Here is a 27,181-nt window from a genome sequence, read left to right as displayed (position 1 = left end):
GTGTCTCGGTTGTAGCAATGTCTTATTTACCTAAGCAGACTAATGGTTTGATCAAGAACTTCGGCGTGTGCTTCTGCAACTTCTGAGCCAAAATTCTCAAAAATTATTTCCGTTTATCCAAGATGTCTGCAAGAAACTTAGGAAACTCAACTTCTAAATCTAGTTCTCCTTCGCCCGCCATGTTTTCAGTGCTCTCTAGTGCTCAGTTACTCTCGTTCCTGTTGACCGCACTCGGCCCAGGAAAATTGCATCAATATTTGAGGTATTGGATTGAATCAATATTCCAGGTATTGGATTGAATCAATATTTCAGGTATTGGATTGCATCAATATTCGAGGTATTGGATTGAATCAATATTTTAGGTATTGGATTGAATCAATATTCCAGGTATTGGATTGAATCAATATTTTAGGTATTGGATTGAATCAATATTTTAGGCATTGGATTGAATCAATATTCCAGGTATTGGATTGAATCGTGAAAATTAAAAGATTGAATTGAACCAAAATTTTATTTACCACTGCATTGAATGCCTTTTTCTATCTTTAAATAAAACCGTTATTTAAAGGATTAAACATATATTGCAAGGATTTAATTTTGCTACAAACGGCTTGCCATAGTCTGGTCGCAGACAAAACTGCGAAAAACAAGAAGATCTTTAAGATCTTACAACCGCGCTTTTAAAAGTTAACTGTTTTGGTAGCATGAGTGACCCGAAGAAAAAAAACGAAAAAAAAATATCGGTTTTGAACCTATTTCCAGCAAATTTGGCACACTGGAAGCTGAGAAAATTACTCTATTTCCTGTCATCATTTTTCAGCTCTTTTCGTCATATCCCCCGCTCGGGAGGGTTTTGAAAAGTTAGCGAATTAGTTCCAAGCCACTGTAATGGTGATTGCTGTCGGCGAAATGTTTATTTGCTAAAAAATTGCGGCCAAATCTTTCGGAGATGGAAGTCAGGACATTTGTAAGGATACAGAAAGTAATTTGAGACCAGTTGCTGGCTTCTAAGGCTGAATTTATCCAGAAGTAAGCTGTATTTTCGTTTTCGTGCCGAAAGCCATGCGATGAAATGTTATCGGCTTGTTCTGCTGTCTTGTTCTGTTTTTCTCTTGGTGTTTTTTGTAGCCCGCCGAGGCCAGTCTTTCGGCTAAATCAGTTGAAAAAAGTTCGAAAAAGATGTTCCCAGTCAAGTTTAAGCTCTCAGGCGATAATTCTGGAGTTTTTTGGCCGAAACGTCGGCTTTGTTATGTTCGTGTTTTTCGGTTGCTATGGGCGACCGTTGCTTCCTTTGTAAGGTCAAGTCTGGGGAGTGAGGTCACAAAAAAATTCTAATTAATTCTGGTTTTGTTCGATTTCGCTGAAATTTTAACACGATAAAGCTGGATTGTTAAGGAATAGATTTACCGTCTGCCGAAGTGTGGTAGCTATTGACGCTGAAGTGTTATATCGCTTCGAAGTCAGGGTTTTGAAGAGACTTTTTTGCAACGTGTGGGTTCGGCGTGATTTTGTAATCGGAGGTTTCGGTTGACCCCGAAGGAAAAAATATCCGGAAAAGGTCATTTCATCGACGATTCAAACGAATATAAATATGTATATGTTCCGAGCTAAATTTCTGGTGAAAAAATATAATTTTTGACGAGCGCTGGGTTTTTAATTTTTTCCCGCGAAAGATGAGATTTATTAATGTTTCAACAGCTTTTGGCGAGTAAACATCCCAGGTTGCGTGACTCAAAATTTGGCCGAGTGCAAGCTTGGGTCTGCTCGCACACAAGTCGAAACAAGAAGATCTGTTAGATCTTATAACCGCGCTTTTAAAATTTAACTGTTTGTTTAGCACTACCGTCGGAACGCAGTGCACATTCCAAAGCAGTCATTGATGATTCTTTTCTTACTGTAGACATCACATCACTTGATCAACACAAACTGTATTATTGCACCATCAGTGGTAGCCGTTGACAAATCTCCGATGACGTAATGGTCTTAATCTAGAACTTTCTTCGGGATATGTATGGGCATTAACGATATGAACGACACAATAATAACACTGTTAACAACAGCTTTCTTTCTTAAAAGTCATGATTAAATTTGATTGGTGTTTTCCACGAGTAAAGGGCTAGGAAAGTAGCCACACAAGTCATATAAAAAAAACCCTATCCCGACCGATGTATCGATTTTGGTCACTTCAGTGACCACAGATTGTAAACGTGACAGAAAATTGGCGTTACTTTTGATTCTCACCAAATTTGTCATATCCCCCCTCGGGAGAATTTTGTCAAGTCAGCTAATTTAGTATGCAAGCCACCGTAATGGCGGTCACCGTCGACGAAGTGTTTATTTGCTCAAAATTGGGGCAAAATCTTTCGGAGATGGAAATCAGGACATTTTTAAGGATACAGAAAGTAATTTGGGGCCGGTTGCTGGCTTCTAAGGCTGAATTTATCCAGAAGTAAGCTGTATTTTCGTTTTCGTGCCGAAAGCCGTGCGATGAAATGTTATCGACTTGTTCTGCTGTCTTGTTCTGTTTTTCTCTTGGTCTTTGTGGTAGCCCGCCGAGGCCAGTCTTTCGTCTAAATCAGTTGAAAAAAGTTCGAAAAAGATGTTCCCATTCAAGTTTAAGCTCTCAGGCGATAATTCTGGAGATTTTTGGCCGAAACTCTCGGCTTTGTTATGTTGGTGTTTTTCGGTTGCTATGGGCGACCGTTGCCTCCTTTGTTAGGTCAAGTCTGGGGAGTGAGGTCACAAAAAAATTCTAAATAATTCTGGTTTTGTTCGATTTCGGTGAAATTTTAACACGATAAGGCTGGATTGTTAACGAATAGATTTACCGCCTGCCGATGTGTGGTAGCTATTAACGCTGAAGTGTTATATCGCTTCGAAGTCAGGGTTTTGAAGAGACTTTTTTGCAACGTGTGGGTTCGGCGTGATTTTGTAATCGGAGGTTTTTGTTGACCCCGAAGGAAAAAATATCCGGAAAAGGTCATTTCATCGACGATTCAAAGGAATATAAATATGTATATGTTCCGAGCTAAATTTCTGGTGAAAAAATATAATTTTTGACGAACGCTGGGTTTTTAATTTTTTCCCGCGAAAGTCAGTATCGGAGATGAGATTTATTAATGTTTCAACAGCTTTTGGCGAGTAAACATCACAGGTTGCGTGACTAAAAATTTGGCCGAGGGGAAGCGTGGGTCTGGTCGCAGACAAAACTGCAAAAAAAAAAAAACCACGGGTAAACCATGAACCGCGCTCGGCCCATGGCCGCGCGGTTAAAAAAAAAAACCACGGGTAAACCATGAACCGCGCTCGGCCCATGGCCGCGCGGTTAAAAAAATACCACGGGTAAACCATGAACCGCGCTCGGCCCATGGCCGCGCGGTTAATTAACAATTTGTGTGAGAGAATAAGACAAATCCTTGAGTAGAAAAGATGCTAATCAGAGTATCAAACAAGACTACGATGTACTCGCCAAGAATGGTGCAAACAAGGATTCGGTACAGTGACAGCATCAATGCGTTACAGGGTAGGACGCAATAAACAAAGCTGATTCATTGGTGAAATCACGAATAAAATTATCAAAGAAGTGTAACAAAGACTATCAGCCACATGCCATGAAAGGTGGCCTTGAATATTAGCAACTAGTAATGGACAGGTACACTGAAATAATGCATCAGCAAGGATAGACGAAGGTGCAAGTAACAAAATGCTTTTTTTGTACAAGAGAAAAGGGAAATTTTGGGGGCTCCCCAGCTGAGCTGGTTACAGACCCAAGTAAGAGCAATCTCCATGAAATCATTGAAGCCAAGAATGTCATTGTTATGGATGGTGAGACCCTGAAAGATTGCCTTATAAAATCAATATGCAAAATGTTTGATACTGGTTTAAAAATAAAAAAGAGTCATATTTACTTCAGTTTATGAAGTGCAATGTACAACAACTACTCTTTGTTGTGAACAGACTTGGAATGTCCTGGCTATAAATTGGAAGAATTTTTAATGAGCAAATTGCCTTGGACATAGAATGGTGGAAGGAGATGCTAAAGAATATTGAACAATTTATGACACATATATCATAATTATATGAACTGGCTTACCTAATGCTTAGAGATGGCCTTACAAGATGTGACTATTGCTAAAGCCAGAATAAATAATGTATATCAAAGTTCCAATAAGTTTGTCCAGCATTTAATATGAGAGAATTCACCTACTTCTAGTTTTTCTCTGATAATGTTGAGTGAATATTTCAAAATAGTTCAAACTATTTGGGAAACTATAAGATCATACAATGTAGGAAATTCTCAATGAGGTCAAATTCAATTGTACTTTTATGTTATTAGCAAATTATACACCAGACCATGCTATGGAGGCCCGTTCTGGTCAAAATTGTAGTAATAAAATTGCCCCACAAGTCAGTTTTTTCAGTCAATGTTTTACTTTTTATGAGCTTGCTGTGTATTTTTATCGGCGGTACAAATTTCTTTTTCGAGGTGTTTGCTTATTTTTTTTTAGCAGCCTGAATTATTTTAATTTAGTCAGGTCAAATTTTTTGTGGGTACTACGAACGAATTTTTTCACTCGTACTGCAAATTATTTTTGACTGGTACTGCGAATTATTTTTTACTTGTGGTACTGAGAATTATTTTTTCATTGGCGCTGACAATTATTTTTCAAGGTATCGTGAATTTATTATTTGGCCTACAATACATTGCGGGCTTGCGATTGAGGGAGACTGGCTCGAGTGTTTTGACTTACTAGGCGGCCATTTTGAAAATTGTGCGAGTGCTATCCAAAAGAATGCCAAGGCGAAACATTGTCAGAGAAAGAAACGAAAGAGGTTTTCACCTTTTCTTACAAAATTTGAAAGGAGTTGTTAGTGTGTGCGCAAGTGATGAGGTTTTCTGGACCGAAGATTTAATAGAAGAGACTACGCAGCGGCTGCAAGACTCGTACACAACTCTAACCCTTATTGAGCATGACATGACTTCCCAAATGAGCGATCCCCTTCTTGAACATGTGCATCGTTTGAAGAGCAATGTGCAATCTCTTCAAAGACTTCTCGTGTCTTGTGAAAATACTGCATCAGGTGCAGAGAATTCTGTTTCATTTTATCCTCAACCAAGTCCAAGGATGGAGGGTCAAGGACCTGGAAGACCGGCCTTGAACATAACGAAAGAACAAATAGAATATTTGCATTCTATACATTTTTCATGGGAAAAAATAGCCCAGTTGCTTCACATAAGTGTATCAACGCTTCAAAGAAGACGAAGGATGTTAGGTATAAGTGATAATTTTGAACAATATTCAGACATATCTGATGATGAGTTAGATCAAATCTACAAAGAAATAACTGCAGCTGATACAAATGTCAGCAATGGTGGATTTCTCACACCAAATATTGGTAGGAGACGATTTATTGGAGCCTTGAGGAGTAGAGGGTTGCGAGTTCAACGCTGGAGGGTGAGCGATGAAGACTACCAGGTACAGATTGATCCACCAACCTTTGTGCTCACAGAAGAGCAAAGGATGCAACTGCCAGATCCCTTTCAAAATGACCATAATCAAGGTCGGAACAATTACCTTAATAGTGCCGAGCTCATGACATTATTCCTTTTCAACGAGAAGAAACTTAAGAATGGAAGTCACTGATGGAAAACCCTGTTGATGTGAGCTTTTATGTCTGCTTGCAATTTTGAAAACTAGGATTTCTGTGTCAAATAATAAAAAACTCCGTTTGTTGCTGCTTTTTGGAGGAAAGATTTGAACTCAACCTAGATTTTGACTAGACCTTTGAGAAGGTAAAGTGCATTAACCTAAGTGCACTGAGTCAGGTTATTACAAAACAGTCATTTTGTGCCCTTGGGACACTTTGCAAAATTGTATCCCATGATGAACAGAGGGAGAAGTCAGATGTATAAGAGTCACAATAGAAAACCTACTTTGAAAGATTAAAAAATCATCTTGTTAACACCCACACCCTCCACCTCCCCTCAAAACAACTTGGCTTTTGTACCCATTTTACAGTCACCATTCCATGTTTTCTAATGACAGGTCTGTAGTTCTTCATTCAAAGTGCACTCAATAGCTCCCACTTTCATTTTTCATTAACATTAAGAGTGGTAATGACCTGGATAAGTTGTTACACAGTTGCCTCTTTTATCTTCTTTCTGATTCTTTTGTTTGTTTGTTTGCCACAAACAAAACCCACACCAATGAACTAAAGTAGTGAACACCATCAGAATATGAGAATTGAAACCATTCAGGAAAACATTTTACAGTTCATCAGCCTGAGTTCTATAGCCTATTCCCTGTACTAAGAGTGGGTATTTCTCCCATATAAAGAATTTCCCTGAAAAAAGAGAAAAATGATACTTGGGTTGATAGCATAAACATTTTATTAAAGGAAAGTAATGACAAAGTTAAGTAACAAATACCGGGTATGAAAGTAAACTTTTGCTACCTCTTCCCATAGCTGTCACTAAAGTATTGAGGTACATGTATCAATAAGGCTGGAGAAAACACTATTTAGAGATCTCACTTGAATACATACAAAACTGATGCAAAGCACCATTACTAAACCCAACCAGTTGCAAAAGCTAAGTTGTTAAAATGGAAACCCAAGAATGAGGAATATCCTAGATTGAAGCAGGAATATCCTAGATTGAAAACCATTTTCTGTCAGTTAACTGAAAACTGTTCAAACTCAACATGGCCTGATGTTGTCATGAATAATATTACCATTGTTTACCATGGCCACTGAAATATTTGTGATTAACAACATCATGTTCAAGGGACAGACTTCTTTCAATCGAACTTGACTTCAAGGTTCAAGTTGTTGTAATGTAAAAACCTTCAAAACAAACTGTCACCTTTCTATAAATTAACTCTTGACAAAGCATAAGTTTCAATTCAAACTTGTAATCCTCATTTCTGAAAAGAGCCTTTTGGTAACAGATATAATAATGCTTAACTCTACAATAACATTATTGGAATCTGTTAAATAATTCCAAAGTATGTGCTACCAAAAGCATAGTCATACAGATTAAAGAGTATGCCATCTGAAGGAAGACTGACTGTGCTGCTTGGAGATGGGAGATGCAATGTATTAGTGCAAGTGTTTGAACTAGGGAGGAAGCTCCCACTGCTGGATACAAATCTGATCTGCGGGGAAATGGAAAACCCCAATGCTGGCTCCTCATCTGCGCCACAAACAAATTGCAAAATGTGATTAAGGGTTAGGGTGGTGGATCCAGTAACCCTTCTCCCTGAAGCAACTTCTTTCACGTATTTGTAAAATGCGGCATATACTTCTTTTTCATACCTCTTAGTATTGGAACCCTCCTCTGCAAACTTTGGTTCCAACAAATGGACAAGATTCCTCACATTGAGTTTGCTAGAAGAGGGCCTGAAAAGGTATAAAAACAAAGGAAGCTTTGCCATCAGTTGCAGGACTCCAACTTTACGTAAACCATTTCGTAGGTTGACAATGCAGGGGGAATGCTCAGATGAATCATCAATAAGTTCTTGAAGTTGTTCCTCAGACAGAAAGCTGGGAATTTTCCCATTCTGTAGAACACTTAATCCCATTATTATACCAGATGTATAGTAACGTTCTGCAAAGTCCTTGATGAGTCCACTGTCAAACAATTTTTCTTTGATTTCTTTGAGAACTAACCTGAAAAACTCTTTTCTAGGTCCCCCCAAGTCCTGAGCTCCCTCTCCCATAAAATTTACCTCAAGTGGCAGCCTTAAGTTGTCAATTAATGCTACTTCAGCTAATGCATCTTGAAAAACATGGTCCCTATCTATTATTATAAAGTTGGTCTTTCCTTTTAGTTCTGTTGAAGGGTCAACTATGTCCAACTGCCTTCCATCTAAAATGTGTTCTTGGGCTTTGTTCAGGATGGCAACTGGATTTTGAAATCCCTTACATTCATCAATAATATTGACAGTAATGTTATCAATGATTCTCAAATAGTCAGCCTCACTGAGAGGCTCTCCATTATCTACAGGCTGTTCCTTATTAGCCGCAGGTTGTACTACATGTTGTTCTCCATTGCCTCCCTCTTGATCATCTACAGTTATGGCTGCATGTTGTTCTCCACTATCTCGCTCTTCATCATCTGCAGATTCGACTGTATGTGCCTGTTCCTCTGCATGTTCCTCTTCCTTATGTCTATTTGTATTTGGCCCTTCACAGTTCATAGATTGCACCTCATCTTGTACGATGATGCTCTCTTGATTCACTTCTGACATGAAATCATCCATACTCCTTTGAATACCACTGTCCACCTCATCAGGGTCATCTTCGACCAGTAAACGCACATACACAGCACCTGTAGAAGCAATGCTTTTCAGCAAAATGTTTCCATTGATCCTCACCCCTGAAGCCAATGTCGGTTTCACTAGCACTCCAGAGATATTCTTCACGAATTCGAACTCAATGTATTTGCATTCCTCTGGAAACTGTGCTTTCACTTTATTGTAAAGGGTTTTTTCATTCCACCCTTTGTCAATTGTAAATCCACTTATAACACGATTTCTACGTTGGAGACTGACCTTTTCCCGGCGAGTTGTTGGTGTTTTTTCACACTGTAAACCCACAATAATAATGTCTTTGATGGCAAACTCATTTGATGGACGGCCAACCCTTTGTGTCGAATTAGAGCGGCCTCTGCCGCTCGAAGTAGGAGCAGAACTACGATGAGTTGTTCCTTGCATACTCGGGAATCTTCGGTGCAGTTCACTTACCAAACTTCCTGAACTTCTAGAAGAAGATCCCGATTCTGATCCTGACGGAAGGGCACTAGAAGCAGAACCAGAAGATAATGGACTCGAAGAGGAAGAACTTCGCTGATTACTTGCTGCCGCAGTGTGAGTGGAGTTCACTAGCTGAGAAATTCGACTGATTTCTGTTATAGCATTATTGGCTATCTCACGTATCTGCCGTTGAACAGATTTATCCATCTCCAAATATTTTCAATACAATTAAAAGATGAAACCTCAAAGATGGCGCGAAGAAATCGAGCGGGAAAGTACTCGAGCCAGTCCCCCTCAAATCGCAAGCCCGCAATGTATTGTAGGCCAAATAATAAATTCACGATACCTTGAAAAATAATTGTCAGCGCCAATGAAAAAATAATTCTCAGTACCACAAGTAAAAAATAATTCGCAGTACCAGTCAAAAATAATTTGCAGTACGAGTGAAAAAATTCGTTCGTAGTACCCACAAAAAATTTGACCTGACTAAATTAAAATAATTCAGGCTGCTAAAAAAAAAAATAAACAACCACCTCGAAAAAGAAATATGTACCGCCGATGAAAATACACAGCAAGCTCATAAAAAGTAAAACATTGACTGAAAAAACTGACTTGTGGGGCAATTTTATTACTACAATTTTGACCAGAACGGGCCTCCATACCATGCGTCCTTCTATGTTACACCCTGTGCCAGAAAATGGAACATGAAGCCACATAATGCACAATTTCAGTATGGTGGAAATCACCAAATATTTAATTGCCACTAATGAACAATATCATGTACTCTGTTTACATTCACTACCAAATGACAAATTAAACATTAGGTGTCAGGAATTATTAGATAACTTATTTTTCCGCCAGTTTACAAGCAAATAGCTCACTATCCAGGGTTGATTAACAACTCTACACAACCTTAGTGAAGTTATACCATCAATTATATGCCATCCATTTATTCTCCTAACAGCCATTTCAGCTTGTATTCTTACATTTGCAGTTCTGGTTCATGGTTGAAAAACAGTCTTCCTTAGAAAATTAGTGAAATTATCGTCAGCTCTGGTTTACTCGGTCACATAGAAGGAATGAAGATTATAACCTTCTTGCTTGCCAGTAAATGCTGTCTATCAAATCCCTGACATTAGGGAAATTCCTACAAGGCCTTAAAATGTGTTGTCAGACTTTTAGTAGTTCACTCTGCTTCTCCAAGTCTTGGGTATCTGACCTTTTATCTCCCTGCAGTCTATTCTGCACTTTATGTTTTCAAATTCAGTCTAAAAAACTTCAGGTAAATAAATAATGGGCAGGCTCCCCAACATCAAATACAGGAAATTGGCCCATGCAATAATTTATCTGACACTACTAATTCTGAAATATTAAACCTAAAAGCCAGATCTTGCGGAAATATTAAGCGAGTAAAAAGGATTCAAAATTCATCAATGGCTGTATTTAAATGACTAACGTCCTTCCATGTTCAACATTGTTTTTGAGAAACTTTTTTTGTTTACCTCAGAGGCATGAAAACTGATTAATTCCTAAGTTGATTGAAGCTGATGGGTATTCACATCTGTATTCACTTCTAGCTTCTTTGCCAGACTCTGATGCCTCGCATCTTTTCGCTCTACACAGAGATTCCTCCTCAACTTTTGTGCAGGGGAAAACCGAGGGTACGGCTCCCAGTTTCAATAAGTGTATTCAGTTTAAAATCACTTGGCAAGAAGTGCTCGGAAAAACAGAAAATATTTCCTACCGAAGTAAAATAGACATCTCCCCTTTTCATAAGTATTTCCCACTTTTTCGTTCTTTCTTTATCTGGCTTGTCCAAAGGAAACTCAGTCGTGGAAATGATAAATTAGGTCGGTTTTTGCTTCGATTATTAGAGTTTGCAGCCGTACAACACTTGTGTCCAGCTCTTTTCCTTTTCCTTACCACATTTGTTCCTGACAAGTTGCTCTAACCTACATACATTCGAATTTTTTCGTTCTTCCCCAACATTTTGACTGCCATTTTGAAAGCTCGAGGGCTATTAAGCCTCGCTTGCATGCAACTTCCGGTTTTTTCTGGAATCGGTGTATTGCATATTACCTGATCTATCTCAAGTGTCTCTAAATAACTGTCAACAAGTTTTAGTTCACTTCTGGGTGCTAAATGACTTCTGGTTTGGGGCTAATCAATTTCAGATAAGGGGCTTATTGGCTGAGGTTAAAATAGGGACGGTAGAGATGGTGGTCATTTGTCACTCTCAAACTCATTAATAATTCATCAAGTTTAAACACAGGAAATCATGACCGTGACGTTGTTTGGATATCTGATCTTAATTAGCATAAACGTTTTATTTCTTCGCTTTCTTTTATTCTCGACTGAAAAGATATATCAAACACTGAAGACAGTGTTTGGCCACATTCACAAAAGTTCGTCAAAAATACTCCACTGTACGTCGAATAATCAACTCTTCTCTCCGTGTTTGGAAATCTGGTCAAACATAGTCTTTCATGTTTGATGTAATCTATTCCAGCGTAGACTACCAGTAGTCCCTCTTTCGCTTAGCCCGTCGTGCGTGACGCGAACGTGTGTGACGCGAAAGAAAACGGCAAGAAAAAAATGGCCGCGCGAAAGGAGCTCCTCGTCCCCAGGATTCCGCGCGGCCATTTTTTATCTCGCGGTTTTCTTTCGCGTCACGCACGTTCCCGTCACGCACGACGGGCTAAGCGAAAGAGGGACTACTCGTAGTCTAATGCCAGCGAGGACTCACTAACACGACAAGTTGTCATGAGTTGTAGGAGATAGCCTTTGTGTCTAGTCATGCAGGTCACATGCTGGGCCTTTCTAGTCAGAGGAAAGGAAACAAGATTTGCAGTGTATAACTGGGGTATTTCAACAAATAGGGTCTGTTCACGTGACGTCACCAAATTCTCAAATCCAAAACTAAAGAGCCACTAACGGTTTTATCCTCATCAGGCATAAGAGGTACTAAATTTATATCTGTTTACAACTTTCCAGCTCAATAGCGTCCTTCGTTTGGAAACCAGCGCATTTTGAATTTCGGAGCGTGACATAAAGCTAAGATCGCGTTTGTCAAAAATATACACTTATCTCATGATTTTTAGCCATTTTAGTAGTTGAGGTATTAGGAAAAGTGCTTGTGTAAATGTTTTTTGGTTCGGTTCAGATAATCAGTCGACTAGATAGCCAAAGTAAGTTCCAGATGTTTAAATTATTTTCCGGCCGCCATATTGGAGGGCTAAGGAGGTCCACCAACATGGCGGCTCCGTACTAGGCTCTATAATTTTGCGCGGAACATTTCGACGAATATCTCAACATTGAGACAACGCACACACTTCAAACTTGGAAAACTGTCTTCTTTATTTATCGTCTTTAATATCACAATTTCTTGAATTTATCCACGGAATGGTTTTTGATTTTGTTTTTTATTGCGTGACAATGAACACACTCTATTAGATCACATGTATATGTTGCAAGTTAAAATGAACTTCCTTTGTCTCTCAACTCTAATTATTATAGATCATGAATAATTCGGATTAGAAGACAGGGAAATTGAGAATCAAACTAGGTTAAAATCATTAAACCTGAATTTCATTTTGACCTGCAACGTAAATATGAATGATGAAGTCTTCACCAGCCAAACATATTTAATTTTATATTACATACTAAAATTACCTTCAAGTTTGATGCACTTGGGTGGACTTGGCCCTTCTGCCGACACATCTGCAAAAAGAAAGAAACAGGTTGTATGTTTATTAACACCACAGCAGTCCGAGGGTATTTGGTCAAATTTCTTTGAAAGAAATGTCTAAAAAACAATTTCATTATTTGCAGAAAATTGTGAGACTGTTGATTTGCAGCACAAAACTTGAAGACAACTGGATAAATTCTTGCTGCACATTTGAATTTAATACACTGTCCACATAATTGCTATAGAGGAGAAAGGAGGAAAGGAAACATACATGAAAATCAGGGTTGTCACTATGGTCTGGGACCGAGGATATCCCCCCGCTATTAGGAGGGTGAAACACAGCTACTCTGATAGAAAACTAAACATTAAAGACATGACAAAATCTAGTACAATAGTAAATAATAAGAATAAGAATAAGAATAAGTGAAAATTATTCTGCCAAATGTACCAGGTTTGAAATAATGTCCTGTAGATCATAAAGAGACCATATCCCCCGCTACTTTATTTTATTTTATTATTATCTATTTATTTTATTTATTTATTTATTTATTTCTTTCTTTCTTTCTTTCTTTCTTTCTTTCTTTATTTCTTTATTTATTTATTTATTTATTTATTTATTTATTTATGTATGTATGTATATTTCCACGCCTACTTCAAAATTAGTGATAGTCCTGATTTTATAGTAAGTAGTCTCCTAACAAAATGCATCAAGTGGTTTCCTTACAACAAAATTCTTTGGCCACGTTATCAAGTCCAACTCTGTCAGAACACAAAGCGTTGTAGAGGTCACGATAAAATGCATTCGAAGATGTTGTATCTCTCCAGCGAAGGAACATCCGATATGGTCTATCTTCTTCATTAGTCTTTATTTCGTCCAGTAAATATTGAGAAATGCCAAGTTGAAGTCCCAGATTATTCCACTTGGTACCAATCTTTCCTGCCAGCTCATTTAGTTCACGGTCACTAGGTTTGCCTTCTTTAAAAGCAACTATATGTGAAAGAGAAGAAGCTTCCAGTTAACCAATACATAACAAAGTGGTAATACATTTAACACCAGAATGAAATATAATGGGTGGCCTAGGTTATGCATACATTGGTATAGATTTCAAGATTTCCTGGTACAACAAATACAGATCCTCATGAATAATCAACATTTAGCCCTTTAGAAGTACTTATAAATAAAAGTAATCGACATACATCTGTATTCAGCTGAAAGCTGCCTTGCACTGGCTTCAAAATTGCAATCTAATGGTTCTACAAAATACCGTATTAATGGGTCTTGGATTGGGTTTCGTTGTTTCTTGTCGCACTGAAATTTCTATATTTCCAGTGGGTGTTCCATGAATGCCCCTATCTTCAGAATTATAAAGGGTTATGTTATATCTAAAGTTCCCCCACACTCTGATAAAAATAGGTCTTGAAATGTGTAATTCTTACCCCTTTGATATTTCCATTTTTCTGCTGCGTGTTTCATGAATGCCCCTATCCGCAGAATTATCAAGGATCGTTTTTTATATAGAGTTCCCACACACCCTGATAAAAACAGGTCTTGAAATGGAGGCAGTTTTCTGACGCGGCTCCACTGCTTCACTGGAAAATGGTGGAACAGTACCCAAGGACTGATGTGTTGCAGTTGATTGCTTTGGGGTCATGCTGGTTGAGAGCAGAGAGGCTGGACACAGTGTTGTCATTTGTCCCCATTAAGCTAATTTTTGAATTGCTAAAACAGCTTAGCAATCAGTTAGAGACAGGCTATGCCTCTAGGGTCTGCCTGGGAATGCAAAGGACATGTCACATGTGGGGCCATTCTCATACAGAAAGTGTTTATGAGGAGAATTATGGCTTTAGCTTAGGAGATTTCTGCAGCTACTTTTTGCATCCTTTGGTGAAATCAGGCCTGATTTCCATGTCTATAATATTATTTATAATAAAATGTAATCAGCACAAGAAAACCTTTCATCCTTATCATAAATACCTTGAAGGTTGCAGCTGTCATTGCCATCATCCTCTGAACTGCTGCTAGCATTGGTTGCAGCTTTAGACATTGTGATCACCTGCTTTGCCAATATCAGTTCTAATCAGTAACAAAACAAAATTGCTAATTAATGAAAGGTCATACAGTTTGTAATGTCTCTAGCCTGCGAGTAGGCTCACCTTTGAGTCCCACACGCGAGCAGCGAAGAGAGAAGCGATCCGGCGGGAAGGAGTCTGGTGAAGAGGTGCTAGGCAAGGCTCACTTTTGGTGTGAAGTCTCGGAGATAGGAGCATTCATGGAGCCTTTTACAGTAATGATTTGGTCAATTTGACAAGACTTTTTGGTTGCGATATACAGCAAGAAAGAAACTGGGAATTTATGATGTACATACGATGTTACATCGGTAATGGTAAGATAACTAAATAGTAAGCCATAAAATGTTTGACTGAACAAACTACAGTAATCTGACACGTCTCCAGATTAATGTAGATACCATCTTATTTTTTTCTTTGATTTGTTCTTTGATACAACCCACACTGTGATTGGTGTGACACGATCACATGCATAACTCCCTCACTCACCGATCACATAGCCCTTCCAACCCCCAAGAGGAATTTTTGCTCAAAAATACTTAAGTTAAGAGACCGTACATTTATCCTTTTTACACAACACAACACAACAACACTACTTCACCGAAAATAGAAAGAAAGAGAAAAAAACCTCTCTGACACATTGAAAGTCTAATTTAATTAAATTGCACTTTAACTTGGTGCCAACGCTGTCTTCAAAGAACATTTGAGCAGTTTTCATACTTTTTACCTTTAAAAATATCGGACTGAAAAGAATGTCATAAAATGCCCATCAAATAAAAATAAACTGCTACTGCAGAGACGTAAAAACCGTCCAGAAATGAACGCTTTTTTTGTTAAATATCCTGGGAACAACAGCCGATAACTTGTCAGCTCTAATTGAATTTACTCCCATATAAAAAACAAAAGTGTTAAGTTACCATTTGTAACTAAAGATAGCAAACATCTCATGGGAAAGAGTGGTTACGATTCGTCAGCTCTAATTGAATTTTCTCCCTTGCGAAAAACAAGTGTCAAATTACCTTTTGTAACTAAAAAATAAAAATATCTCATTATATTTGCATGCAACTAGAACAAAACAATCGTTACCTGCACTTACTATAGTAAACGTTAGAACTGTTTCAAATCTAAATAGTCTCATCTCCTCTAAAACATGTCCTAAGAACTAGAAGCGACGATTCGTGACCTCTAATTGAATTTACTCCTTGTGAAAAACAAAAGTATCAAGTTACCTTTGTAACTAAAAATAAAAACATCTTGTTGCATTTGCATACTACTAACTCACGAACTGTTTCAAATCTCAAAGCTCATCTAGTTCGTAACTAAAATCCTCAGCCTAACCCAAAGTAAGCCCAATATATGAATACTTCCTCCTCTTTCATAGAAGAATAAATATGGCCATTCTAGACTGTGTCGGGATCAAATCTCTCTCTTCTCACATACCATTTACCTTTACAACAAGAAATTTGATTGGCTGTTTATAGTAGATCCAATCTGATTGGTGTGACATACATACATCTCTCACTCACTCACTCGTCCATTGACCCGTCCATAACATACCCGACGTGCTGACTAACAGGAATTTTTTTTTTACAAATAATAACTCAATAAATTGATTTGGATTGTGTTGTCATGTCGACAGATTACATGGGTGAATGGAATGTTATGAGCAGTTAAGCCTGGTCTAAGAAAGCAATTTTTGTGACAATTTTTATGTAACAAATACATGTATATTTAATCGTGTAGTCTCATGGCACAGTGAATATTTGTCAAGAGTTCAAAGTTTAGAGTGTGTTTGGTGATGACTTTGCTTGGACAGCAGACTCAGATACACAGAAACAAGGCAGGAGTGTTTAGTATGGTGCTAACAAAACATATTTGCCACATTTTATGTGACAAAGGATCTTCACAAGCCATTTTTCGTATCTGACAACTTTAATTTATCACATAAAAGCCAGCACGCAGGCTCTTAAGCAAAAATATTTATCATATAAAAATCGGCTAAGTTTCCTCCTCTACATGTACACAATCATTAAAATCAACTTGTCGATAAGCAATGTCCAGATGGAGGGTAGGTGCGAAATTACAGCAAAGCAAATGAGCAAGCGTGTGGGCAAAATGCAGATAAACGAGGTAACCATGGCAACCTCCCATGGATGGGTCACCTCCCCCTGGCACCTGTCACACTGAATTCTCAGTGGAGAATTAGCGTACAGTTACCTGGACACAGGGCCCACCATGAACCAAGGGGTGGGTGGGAGGGGGCAAACCAAAGGCAAAAGCGGCAAAGCTACACAGAGCAAGACCCTGAGAGCAAAACTACACCCTGTATACAGCAATGACACAACTACACATGCCTGCAGGGATCATTTGCTGGCCAACAGCAGATCTCCCAGTTGATAATCTCATTTGTCACATAAAAATGTCCACATAAAAATAGCTCTTGACTAGCTAGACTAGGCTTAATCAGGGACAACTTAGCATGCGGAATACTTACTGGATGCCAACCACCTACAGCTAGGGAGCAACTGAATCAAACGACATGATTTCAATGTTATCAGGACCCAGTAGGGTGTTATGCAGGTGTATGTACGTAGCGAAACACTCATTGCAAAGTTGAGAAAACAAGACAGTTTAACCCTTCCATTCTAAACCAGTTTAAAACATATTACATCAAGTGACACATTGGACATCAGAATTTTAAGTGGTACTATGATCAAATTTTTACCCCTTGAATTTTTGGGTTTATCACATAGAATTTCATAAAAGGATTTAAACGCTGTTCACCATTTGCAAATATCTTCATTGGCTCCTGAGATATTTAAGTTTGAAAAATGTTTAAAATATGCAAATGAGAGGAGTGATGACATCATACATTCAACCAAATATCACATCAAGTATAAGATATGGATTAAGCCAAGGGGATAAGTAAGAATTTTGATTTGAGTTTTGTAACTTTGTACTGAGGTTCTCTGTATATTGTTTGGCCTTCTGTTTTGAGTTTGAATAATCTCAAAATACACAAAAAGCAGTGAAAAACATTTGTATAGTACAAGAAAAATTTATACATCAGTTAAATCCTGGGTTAGCCTTAACCAGATTCCAAACAACCCAGGCCTGTTTACAACAAGTTAACCTGACATGAGCCTGCGACTCAATCAAAAACCAGCACTTGGTCAGCGGTCAACTTCAAAATAAAAAGGTGACCTCACTGAGCTCTAAACTTGAGCCCATGATATGGTCACGTGATACTGGTCAGCAGATACTTTGCTTTGACATGTGTCAATTGACCACAACATGGATGTCCAGTATCAAAGAAGGATGCTATAAACCAAGGCTGCATGTCTCTGTCAACCTAGTAGCTGGAGTATGGCCCCCATCTTGTGCCAATCCATTGTTGCCATCGCCACTGCCATCACTGTCGTTGTGCATACGCACTGACAAGCAATACTGCTGGCCATGATAACCATGAGAAAATCAATTCATGGGTTTCCTTTTCTTTCCTACAGTATATGAGTCTGGGGCTCCCAGAGCTCTGCTATAAATAAAGCTATCTCGGTCAATTTGCAGCAGAACTTATTGAAACTTGGTAGGCACATAGTTCTACATGCAACACACCTATGGCTATAAAAATTTCCACTCCCATGTTAACCCAATCTTTCCAGCCCCCTCTAACTCCACCTGACAAATGTAGTTATATGCTTGCTGGATCATGCAGATGAGGTACCATTGCCAAATATCAATATGGGAAGTTCAAGGTGACCAGAAAAGCCTTTAATATTGGGGAGGTTTGGAACCCAGTATGTTGCCATGGTAACAAAAATGTTAAGCTCATATTGTGAAGCACCTCTGGTAAAGTCTTCCTGCAAAGAATCAAACATTTCTGATTCATACATATTGGCTGAGATATCTTTCTTCATAAAAGAGATATTTGAAAACAGTAAACAGCATTTTTTTTTTCTTGTACAGATTACTTGTCTATGTTTTAAACTGGCTTTGATAGGAAAGACGTGATTTTCCTCATACTAACACTTTAACACTTCAAGTTGCAGCCAATTAAATTCTATTGCTAAAATGACAGCAGATCAGTGAAATAAGTAATATATATACATATTGAACTACTCACCACTCCATCAGCAACGAAAACTTTACATGTACATAGCAAAAGCTTGATTCTTGAGTGATCTCTAAAGTGGACAAGAACAGACATGAAAATATATGTTTTGATCAGTATCAGCTTAGTAAAATTATTCAATTCTGGTGACAAATTAGCATCCAGTTTACTGTATACACTGTATGTCTGGATTTATGGAAACAGTGTTAATGATATCGCATCCTGCTCAAGCACAATGTAAACATTTAACGAAATGTCAGCCTTTTTATGAATTCCTCCACTCTCTTACAAGTCTTCCTTTTCTTGCTCTCCTCTCTCTATTTTTTTTTTTTTCAGTTGCAGCGAAATCAAAGTATTGACACAGTTTTCATAAACCCAGTCATATATACATGCACATGTACACTGCACATAACATAAGATTATGAAGACATGATCATCACAGTTATACATGTATATACAACTTAAGTCGCTGTGAAATTAAAGCCCATAAAAAAAAAGTCCAGTATTGAATGGAATGCAAACCCATCACCTCTATGATACCGGTACAGTAATCTACCAACTGAGCTATCAAGCCAACCGTGAACTGGTCACGTGGTGAGTTAATCGTATCCATTACCTGTAGATGGTGTTGTTACAAGTGAATGGATGAAAGATCATACAGTATATTTGAACTGCAGAGAAAGATATGATTAGACATGATTGATCATTGCAGTTATTTATTACGCAACTTATTTGTGAAATTAAAGCCTGAAAAAAATTCAGACTTGAAGGAGATTCAAACCCGTGACCTCTGCGATACCAGTGCACTGTGCCTGAATTTTTTTTTCAGACTTTAATTTCACAAATGCTTACATGTAAGTTGTGTATATATAAAGTGCGATGATCAATCATGTCTTCATACATTGTATCTTTCTCTGCAGTTCATACAGTATATATGATCTTTCATATATTCACTTGTATGTAAGATTATTTTGACAAAGCAAGCTAAGTCAGAGTTACTGATGTCATTGGTTTGGCGGTTGTGCACAATTAGGAATCGCAAGGCTTCTGGATCAATACTTTATATAGTCACTGTTTTTGATGATAAATACTGTTCAGCAATGAAATCTTCTGGTGCCAGTATACTAATTTTGTGACTTTTTTGCCATATTCCTCTAATTTACAATTTTTTCTTTTTTTGAAAAATAGCTTTTAGTTTTTCAGGATTGAATTATTTTTGTAGAAAGCATTTTTTGTACCCTTTCAAATGAGATATTGCATTCTTCACTGCTCTAAATATTTGCGGAGATATTAAATGAAACATGTAGTACTGCCAATTTTGTTGCTTTTTTTTCCAGTGAAAGAGTTTTAACAAAGAGGTAAGACACAAAAACCAGCAAGCAGATTAATCAAAAGGTCCTTTAGGCCAGTCTCCTGTCACACTATTGTGCACTGCACAGCGTGAAAATAGTATTAAAAGTGAACAGCTCTTCAAAGTTTGAAGAAGTCTATACATGTATAATTAATGGCAGTGAATGATTACCTCTTGCACAAACATGAATAAACTTTAAAGTGCCACTGAAACGAAATTTTCGTATCTGAGATTTTTGCATAATAATAAAGTTTGAACCTTACTTACAAGCGCTGTGAAGTTTTTTTGGTCCAACGGAGCGCAGAAAGCTTTCTTTTATCCCTTTGAACTGGGCTAGTGGAGCCCAAAATTGGCGGCCATCTTGGCGTGGCCAAAACAGTCTTGTGACGTCACTGGTTGTATACATCTCAGAACTCCGAGGAAACCCCAAGTGAGCATGGAGTGCAGCGAAAATGTTGAGAAGCCCCAAAAAAAGTCTTTGGGCAAGTACTGCGTTACAAATAACTCCACAACAGAGGGCATATCGATGCATATGTTTCCTCATGACGATGTAACTCGCGAGAAATGGGTGCACTTCGTGCGACGACATCGAGCAAAATGGCAGCCATCGAAGACATCAGTATTATGTTCGGTGCATTTTGAATTGTCAGACTTCGAGCAGCGACTCGATCTAAATCTCGGAGAAGGTTCTTTCTTTCAAACAAAACGATGGCTAAAGAAGGATGCTGTGCCAACCAAAGATTGCATACAGCAACAAGAAAATACCTTGACCTTGCGTGAGCAAAGAATGGTAAGTTTGTGCTTACGAAAGGTGTGAAAGTTCGTTTTACGTTTGGACGAGGAATGAATACGCAGTTTGTTGCTTTATGATTGATTTGGATATCTATATTTATATTCGTACACTTAGATTATTTGAAATGCTTCTAAGCAGCTGATTACTTCTCCCGAAGAACCAAAAGAAGCTCCTTACAGTTCTGACGTTTTGGCCGATTCGCTGTCACCACCATGTGATCGCGACCAACAACATGTTGCCGTCTGTTCACTGATACTGGTTCCTTTATCAGAGACAAATGCGATTTATCCCCCCGATATCAAGACCAAGGACTGTTGCTCAACACCATCTGCATCAGAACTGACCACAACTACCTGTGATATGTGCCAAACCTATGTTAAACACTTGGGGCAGGTACAGGATTCTTGCCGGAAAGTGAAATAAAGAAGGGCCGTGTTGCAGATGGAAGTTGCTCGTCTCAAAAGGATAAATAAAGATCTCTTAAAGGTAAAGTCTATTTGAAACATTGCGCTATTTCTCTGTTGGCGAGGTAACTGATATTTTTAATTCTTTTCATTTTACCTGAAAAGCAACTACAGAAAGAGTCCATGTCGTCTAGCTCCGACAAAGAAGACGAAGAAGTACCTGACAAGCCGATTGACGAGGAGATGGGCAATGACCAGGATCCCCTCGACTTCCCAAGTGAGGAATCCTCATCTGATGAAGATAAAAAATATGCCGATCCTGAATGGAAATTGTTAGAGGAACAAGCAGAGAACGTGAACGATGGGAATGACGAAGAGGAGGATAATCCTGTGACAAGAAATACTACCAAGTATGTAGGAATTGATTATTCCTCTTTCCAATTTTTTTTCTTTCTGTAACCACTGTACTACCGATTCCTTTTACATTTTACTGTATAATCTCACCAAACGATAAACCGGTATGTATTTAGTTGCTAAAAAAACCCATTTTTTTACTTATTATCTGCAGAGAATTTAGCCCCACATAACAGATCTAGTCCAGCAATTTTTTTAATGTAATTATTGAGACAAACATCAAGCTCTTACTAATATGTAATGTTTACTTTTTTTTTCAGAGTGGCACCTGGTACCCCATGTCAAGATGAACCAAAATTTATTGTCTTTTACAGTGCATTGATGACAGTTTTCTCCCTTTTCTGCTTTATCTGCAAAGCCAACAATCCAAAGGTGTCAATAGACAGTTGCGGCACCATGGTGACAGTAACCCAACAGTGTAAAATGGGGTTGACTAGCCTACACGACTTCTACGGTTCGTGACATTTGTACATTTGCCATTCTCTGTTCAGTCACTCGACCTTTCTTGTCGCTTCACTCGTGTTCATGAAGGGCACCCCACACCGTGTAATAAGGAGGAATTTTAAGTGAAGTTGAGCCGTTAGATCGTGCTATGACAAATTTTTTTATAGGTCATAGGTCTGCGTGTTATCTGCATGTCGACTTGTTGAGCCTGACACCTCTGTAATTTGCCGTGTGTTTTTGCATTTTTTAGGCTCATTTCTATTGCAAGATATGCTTTTATAAGTCTCCATGAATTTGCCTTTGAGGGACAAAATATGAAATTTACCGTGAACATGTTGCTTACTTGCATTCTATATTGTGACGCCGGGCCCGGCTGTGATTAGAACTGTTTGCAAGCACAGTAGGTAGATCGTTATCACGGATATCATATTTGTTCTTGTACGATTTCCTTCGGAGACGCCGTAGCTTTACTTTGAGAAAGCTATACGTTTGTCTAGTGACATTCTTATGTTTCTTGCAGCTATCTGATTGAGCTTATGTTTCTCTTGCTCGATGTATAGGTTTATTCCTCCTTTGGTTGTTCTGGTACCACATGATTCAAATGTAGCTGTTTACGCGCAAGTCCTGTTGACTGTTTTGCGTGTTTTATGTGCCATTGTTCGGCTTAGTTCAGTTCGGCTTAGTTTATCGCGAAGAAGTGGTCCAACTTGCTCAAGAACAGTACGGTTTGTTAATGGAGAAAAGTCGGGATGGTTCAAAATGCATTCCGCATCGAGACCGATAAATGTAAATTTCCCTCTCGTCTGAAGTATTTCGTAACAGCATCTAAATTCACGCGCCCCAGCTAAGTGTGTCACATTGCAATTTCTACACGTACACCTGTAAACAGAAATGTTTAGACTTGAGCCAAAGTTCAGTCAAAAAAATAAAATATCACAGCTATGAGCTCTGACACCAACTGTCTAAAGGAACTTGTCCTTCGAAACGTTGTTCCAAAACGGAGGGCAAAATACCGTGGTACGGCGCAAAATCACCATTAAATACATAATAATCTTCTCCATCACTGCTGCAAACGTCTTCGCTCCCTTCGGAAGAAGATTCACCCGTAGAAAGCTCGTTTTCAGACATTATGCCGGACCGTATAAATACAAACAATGTGAGAGAAAAGACCCACGCTAGCGAGATGAATACAACCAGTGACGTCAGCAATCGTTTTCATTCGGTCCCAGGGCCCGGACATGGTTTGAAGCAAAAATGCAGTTTTCAACCCTAAAAAATACAACTTTCCCCTTTTTTCTGGCGGAAACGAATTAGCCCACGATAATCAGCGTGTTTCAAACTACAAAATTATGCAAAAATCTCATACACGAAAATTTCGTTTCAGTGGCACTTTAACTGCTTCAAAAAAATTCAGCAAAAGTCTGCTTGTTTCACTGTATGACATTTGCTATGTATGCGATTGTTTTCAAAAGGTTGATCACCTCTAGATCTTTGTGACAGGCAAACAGCTGTTTTCTATAGTCCAAGAAATCTGCTGCCTTTGAAAACTCAGAGAACTTACCAAAGTAACTTTTCTCATCAGCGTATATTTTGTATTTATTTAACCTTTCCTTACTATCCATTATTGTAATATAATTATTTTGTTACTCACCCAATCTTGTTGAAAACGTTGTCCTCCAATTTAATACTCAGAAAACAATTGAGAAATCTGCTTGCTTATTCCTTAAAAATTTCCATTTTCCTGCAAAAAAAATCCATTTAAGACAAGATTGTCCTGAGGAGGTTTTCATCATACCTTGTCTGTCATGATAATTTTTGTTTGCTGACCCTTGGTCTGTTAATAAATAATCTCCAAAGATTGATAATGTCAGCTTCAGTTGAACCTTGAGTGATCAAAATTATCTCTTTAAGATCATGACACCTCTCTAGCTAGTGCACATGTGGTTGTTTGCCTCTGTCAAGTGTCTCTGTGGGGTTCGGGAGCAAAGAATTACAGCGCGATAAATGGAGCGAGTAAAATAGGGGGGAGGGACAGGGGGAGGGGAAGGAAGGAAGGAAACGCTTGCAGACAAACCCCTGGGTTTTGAAAACCGCCCACTTGGCCTTTCATGCCTGAGTGCGCACAATGAGATTTCGTGCTGTCATCAGCTGTCATAAATTAACCAATAAAATCTTCGGCCTTCCGTAGCGGAAGTGAACTTTGAACCAAAATAAACTTAAGCTTGTCAAATTAAATTTGGTGATTTATAATCAAGCTATATTTCTACTCAATCCATCTAAAAGGAAAGACCGCAAGGGTGAAGTTTTAGCACAAATCTGCCAGAAAGTGAAAATGTGAGAAGTACTCAAGTCACGTTAGTAATCCTTGTGCTTGCAAGATTCGAAATCTTGGATCACTGTATTTATTCGTCCAGGAATCGATACAAGGTAAAATTAGCAAGTCAACTCCCACAAAGGCAACTCCAGTAAAGAAGCGTTTGCTGGAAACGCCAGATCCACAAATTATCGCCTGTAGCAAAAACAAACAACGGAAAGTCTTCTCAGAAAACTTTGGAATTTGGGCAGGAGAGGCTTCAAACAACTGAGAGGGAAAATAACGATAATCTTGACCAGTATCTGAATAAAGATAATCTTCCCCTAGGCGGCCTCCAAGTCAAAGTTGTTTATAAAATGTCCTCGTAAGAATTCCCCGCGACGAGACGACTACATTTTTGGTAAGACAAATATGAGACAAAAACTGGCATGCCGCAGCTAACACGATAACAAATCATTCAGAATTGTACCCAGAGGTTCTAAATGCTATCAAAAAATGCTTCTAATGAAATGTCAAACTACCTACGACAACATGTTCCTATGTAACAAGCCAGACGAAATCACTAGGTTTTCCCATGCAGTAGTGCAAATTTTCTTTCCCGTGGTTTATTATCTTGTTCTTGGCGCAAGTGGCATTCGGGAAAGTGATGTTAAAATTGAAGGAACAGCTGCAAATTGTGTCGCCCTTGCTTCTGCAGGCTTCAAAAAAACCAAAGCGTCGACATTGCAATACAGGATTTCAACCGTATTGTTGACGCTCAGATGACTAATTCCTCATTCAACGAGAAGTCAAAGCATTTTGTAAACAAGCTTTGAACGCATCTTCCCATTTTGTCTGGCACTCAAAGGTATTAAAATACCTTTGATAAACAGATGTCAATAATATTGGACTAGCCCAGCCAATCAAGAGCCCTGTTCGCTGGCGAACGGAGGTTTTCAAAATCCAGGGGTTTGTCTGCAAGCGTTTCCTTCCTTCCAATCTCCCACCCCCCTCTTTCTTTCTTTTTTTTTTTTTTGGCTCTCGCCTCATTTTCCGCGCAGACAAAACACCGAAAATCCTGCTCCTCGGTCTTTCTTTGCTTCCAAACCCCACGGAAACGCTTGCTACTCAGGCTATTTGCCTCTCTAATATGGACATTTATACTGAGGTGTCTAATAGATAACCCCAATTTACAGGTTATAATATATCACCTTAACATGGAACTTTACAACTTATATGGGATTTGCATAGTAACTAACCTATGGAGGCATCATTATTGTTGTAATTGCTGAGTGTTATGGGTAATTCACATGTTGGAATAAGGTCTCACAGCCGGGTTACTCTGAAAGAAAAAAAAATGTAAGTTCAAAAACTTCAACAGCATCACTAAGCCTAGGACAAAACTATCTGGGTTATGGTTGTGAGACTTAATTAATGCTGGTGTGCACACATAAATCCATTACAACCTCAATGAACCTTATCGGTTCATCCATTAACTAATAAATATACAAGAATATGCTTTAACTACCAAGTATGCCAACTCTCCCAGATACAGACTGAATCTCCCAATCTCCTGGTCAGTAAATCTTCTGGATAGGAACAAAGTTGCATAGCGGCTAGTGTACATGGACATTTTTCACACTCATTTTGATTGATTTTGGCATTTTCAAGAGAAAATTTGAAATATTTTGATATGCAATTTTTATGGTTGAACCAGTAAATTGATCAGTGACATCAGCTCTTATTAGCCAATCACATTTCACCTTGTAACATCCTCTGAAGTACCAAACAAAAACCATGCATGGAGCTTGTGCAAATGCATGGAGAAAAAATGGTGGAAGATTCGTTCAAGAAGTTTGATAGCCTCAATAAGCAACAGACATGCACGTAAACAGCGACACTTGAATCGTGTGGTGCCAGAATGAACAAAGGTCAGGTATTAAACAAAACACTAAGCTCGAGAAGTAAAAGCTTAATCATGCTGATGCAAGAAATTTTATTTGCGACTGTTCCAGTTGAAAAACAGGGCCTGACATCACAGTATATACTGTAAAACATAACTAAGGAACATGTCCAAGGAGTAATTTTCAAACTTTGCCCCTCCACAGCTAATGTGCATCTTGCAATAGAAATGAGCCTACTGGTACGTGAATTACAAGCTAATGGAAATTACAGACATGTCAAATTCAGCATGCAGATAACAGCAGAAACCATGCAAACCTATGAATAGCAGAGTCAAATATTGCTTTTCTACTTAAAATTCTTCGTAATAACACAGCATAAGTTGGCTTTCAGAAACACATTTGAGGCAAAGAAGGTCAAGAGACCTAAAATCAAAAGGGAATGGCCAACATGCAAATGTCATGAACTGTAGGAGTTCTGCACAAGGCCTGCTTCACGTACATGTAACCTCATTTCATTAACACTGTCGCAATCAATAATTGTTTACATTTGCCTCTGACCTTTGTCCTTGCTCCCAAAGTTTTGACAGAGGACAGATGCATTGTAAATAAGCTTAGACAAACCTAAAGTTTCAACGAATGTTTATCCTTCCTAGTAGGGTGAGTTTTCTCCATTTCCAGCCATTGAGATTTTTTTTCTAGGTTGTTATTCTTTTCCTCAAAATTTAGTTTGTCTGCATGTTCAGTGTTATATGAGAAATATATGCCAAGAGTGCAGATGGGTTCTTTTGGCCATTTCAAATTATAAGGGGTGTGCATTGTCTCTCCAGAGTCCAAGCAACATGGCTTAATTAGCTGTCTTAGAGTTGTTAATTTCTAGCCCAAATATCAACCTGAACTTGTTTTAGTAGTCTTGCTCCACTCAATGCTCCACTGACTCTAATTTGTTCCTTAGGAAA

The 27,181-nt window shown here is 38.4% G+C and overlaps 2 protein-coding genes across 2 annotated transcripts in view; both read right to left on the bottom strand.

The window, feature by feature from the left end:
* The window catches only part of LOC145500811 (uncharacterized), a 173,274-nt gene that overhangs the window by 75,426 nt on the left and 70,667 nt on the right, over positions 1-27,181 (bottom strand). The window lies entirely within an intron of this gene.
* Positions 5,653-8,603, bottom strand: LOC145500645 (uncharacterized). The gene has a single exon (XM_081480164.1). The coding sequence runs from the start codon at positions 8,262-8,264 to the stop codon at positions 6,993-6,995; it is 1,272 nt and encodes a 423-aa protein (XP_081336290.1). The 5' UTR covers positions 8,265-8,603; the 3' UTR covers positions 5,653-6,992.

The sequence above is a fragment of the Orbicella franksi genome, chromosome 10, assembly GCF_964199315.1.
Source record: "Orbicella franksi chromosome 10, jaOrbFran1.1, whole genome shotgun sequence".
Classification (NCBI taxonomy): Eukaryota; Metazoa; Cnidaria; class Anthozoa; order Scleractinia; family Merulinidae; genus Orbicella; species Orbicella franksi.
The sequence above is the reverse complement of the archived record's forward strand: the minus strand, read 5'-3'. Positions and strand labels throughout refer to the sequence as shown.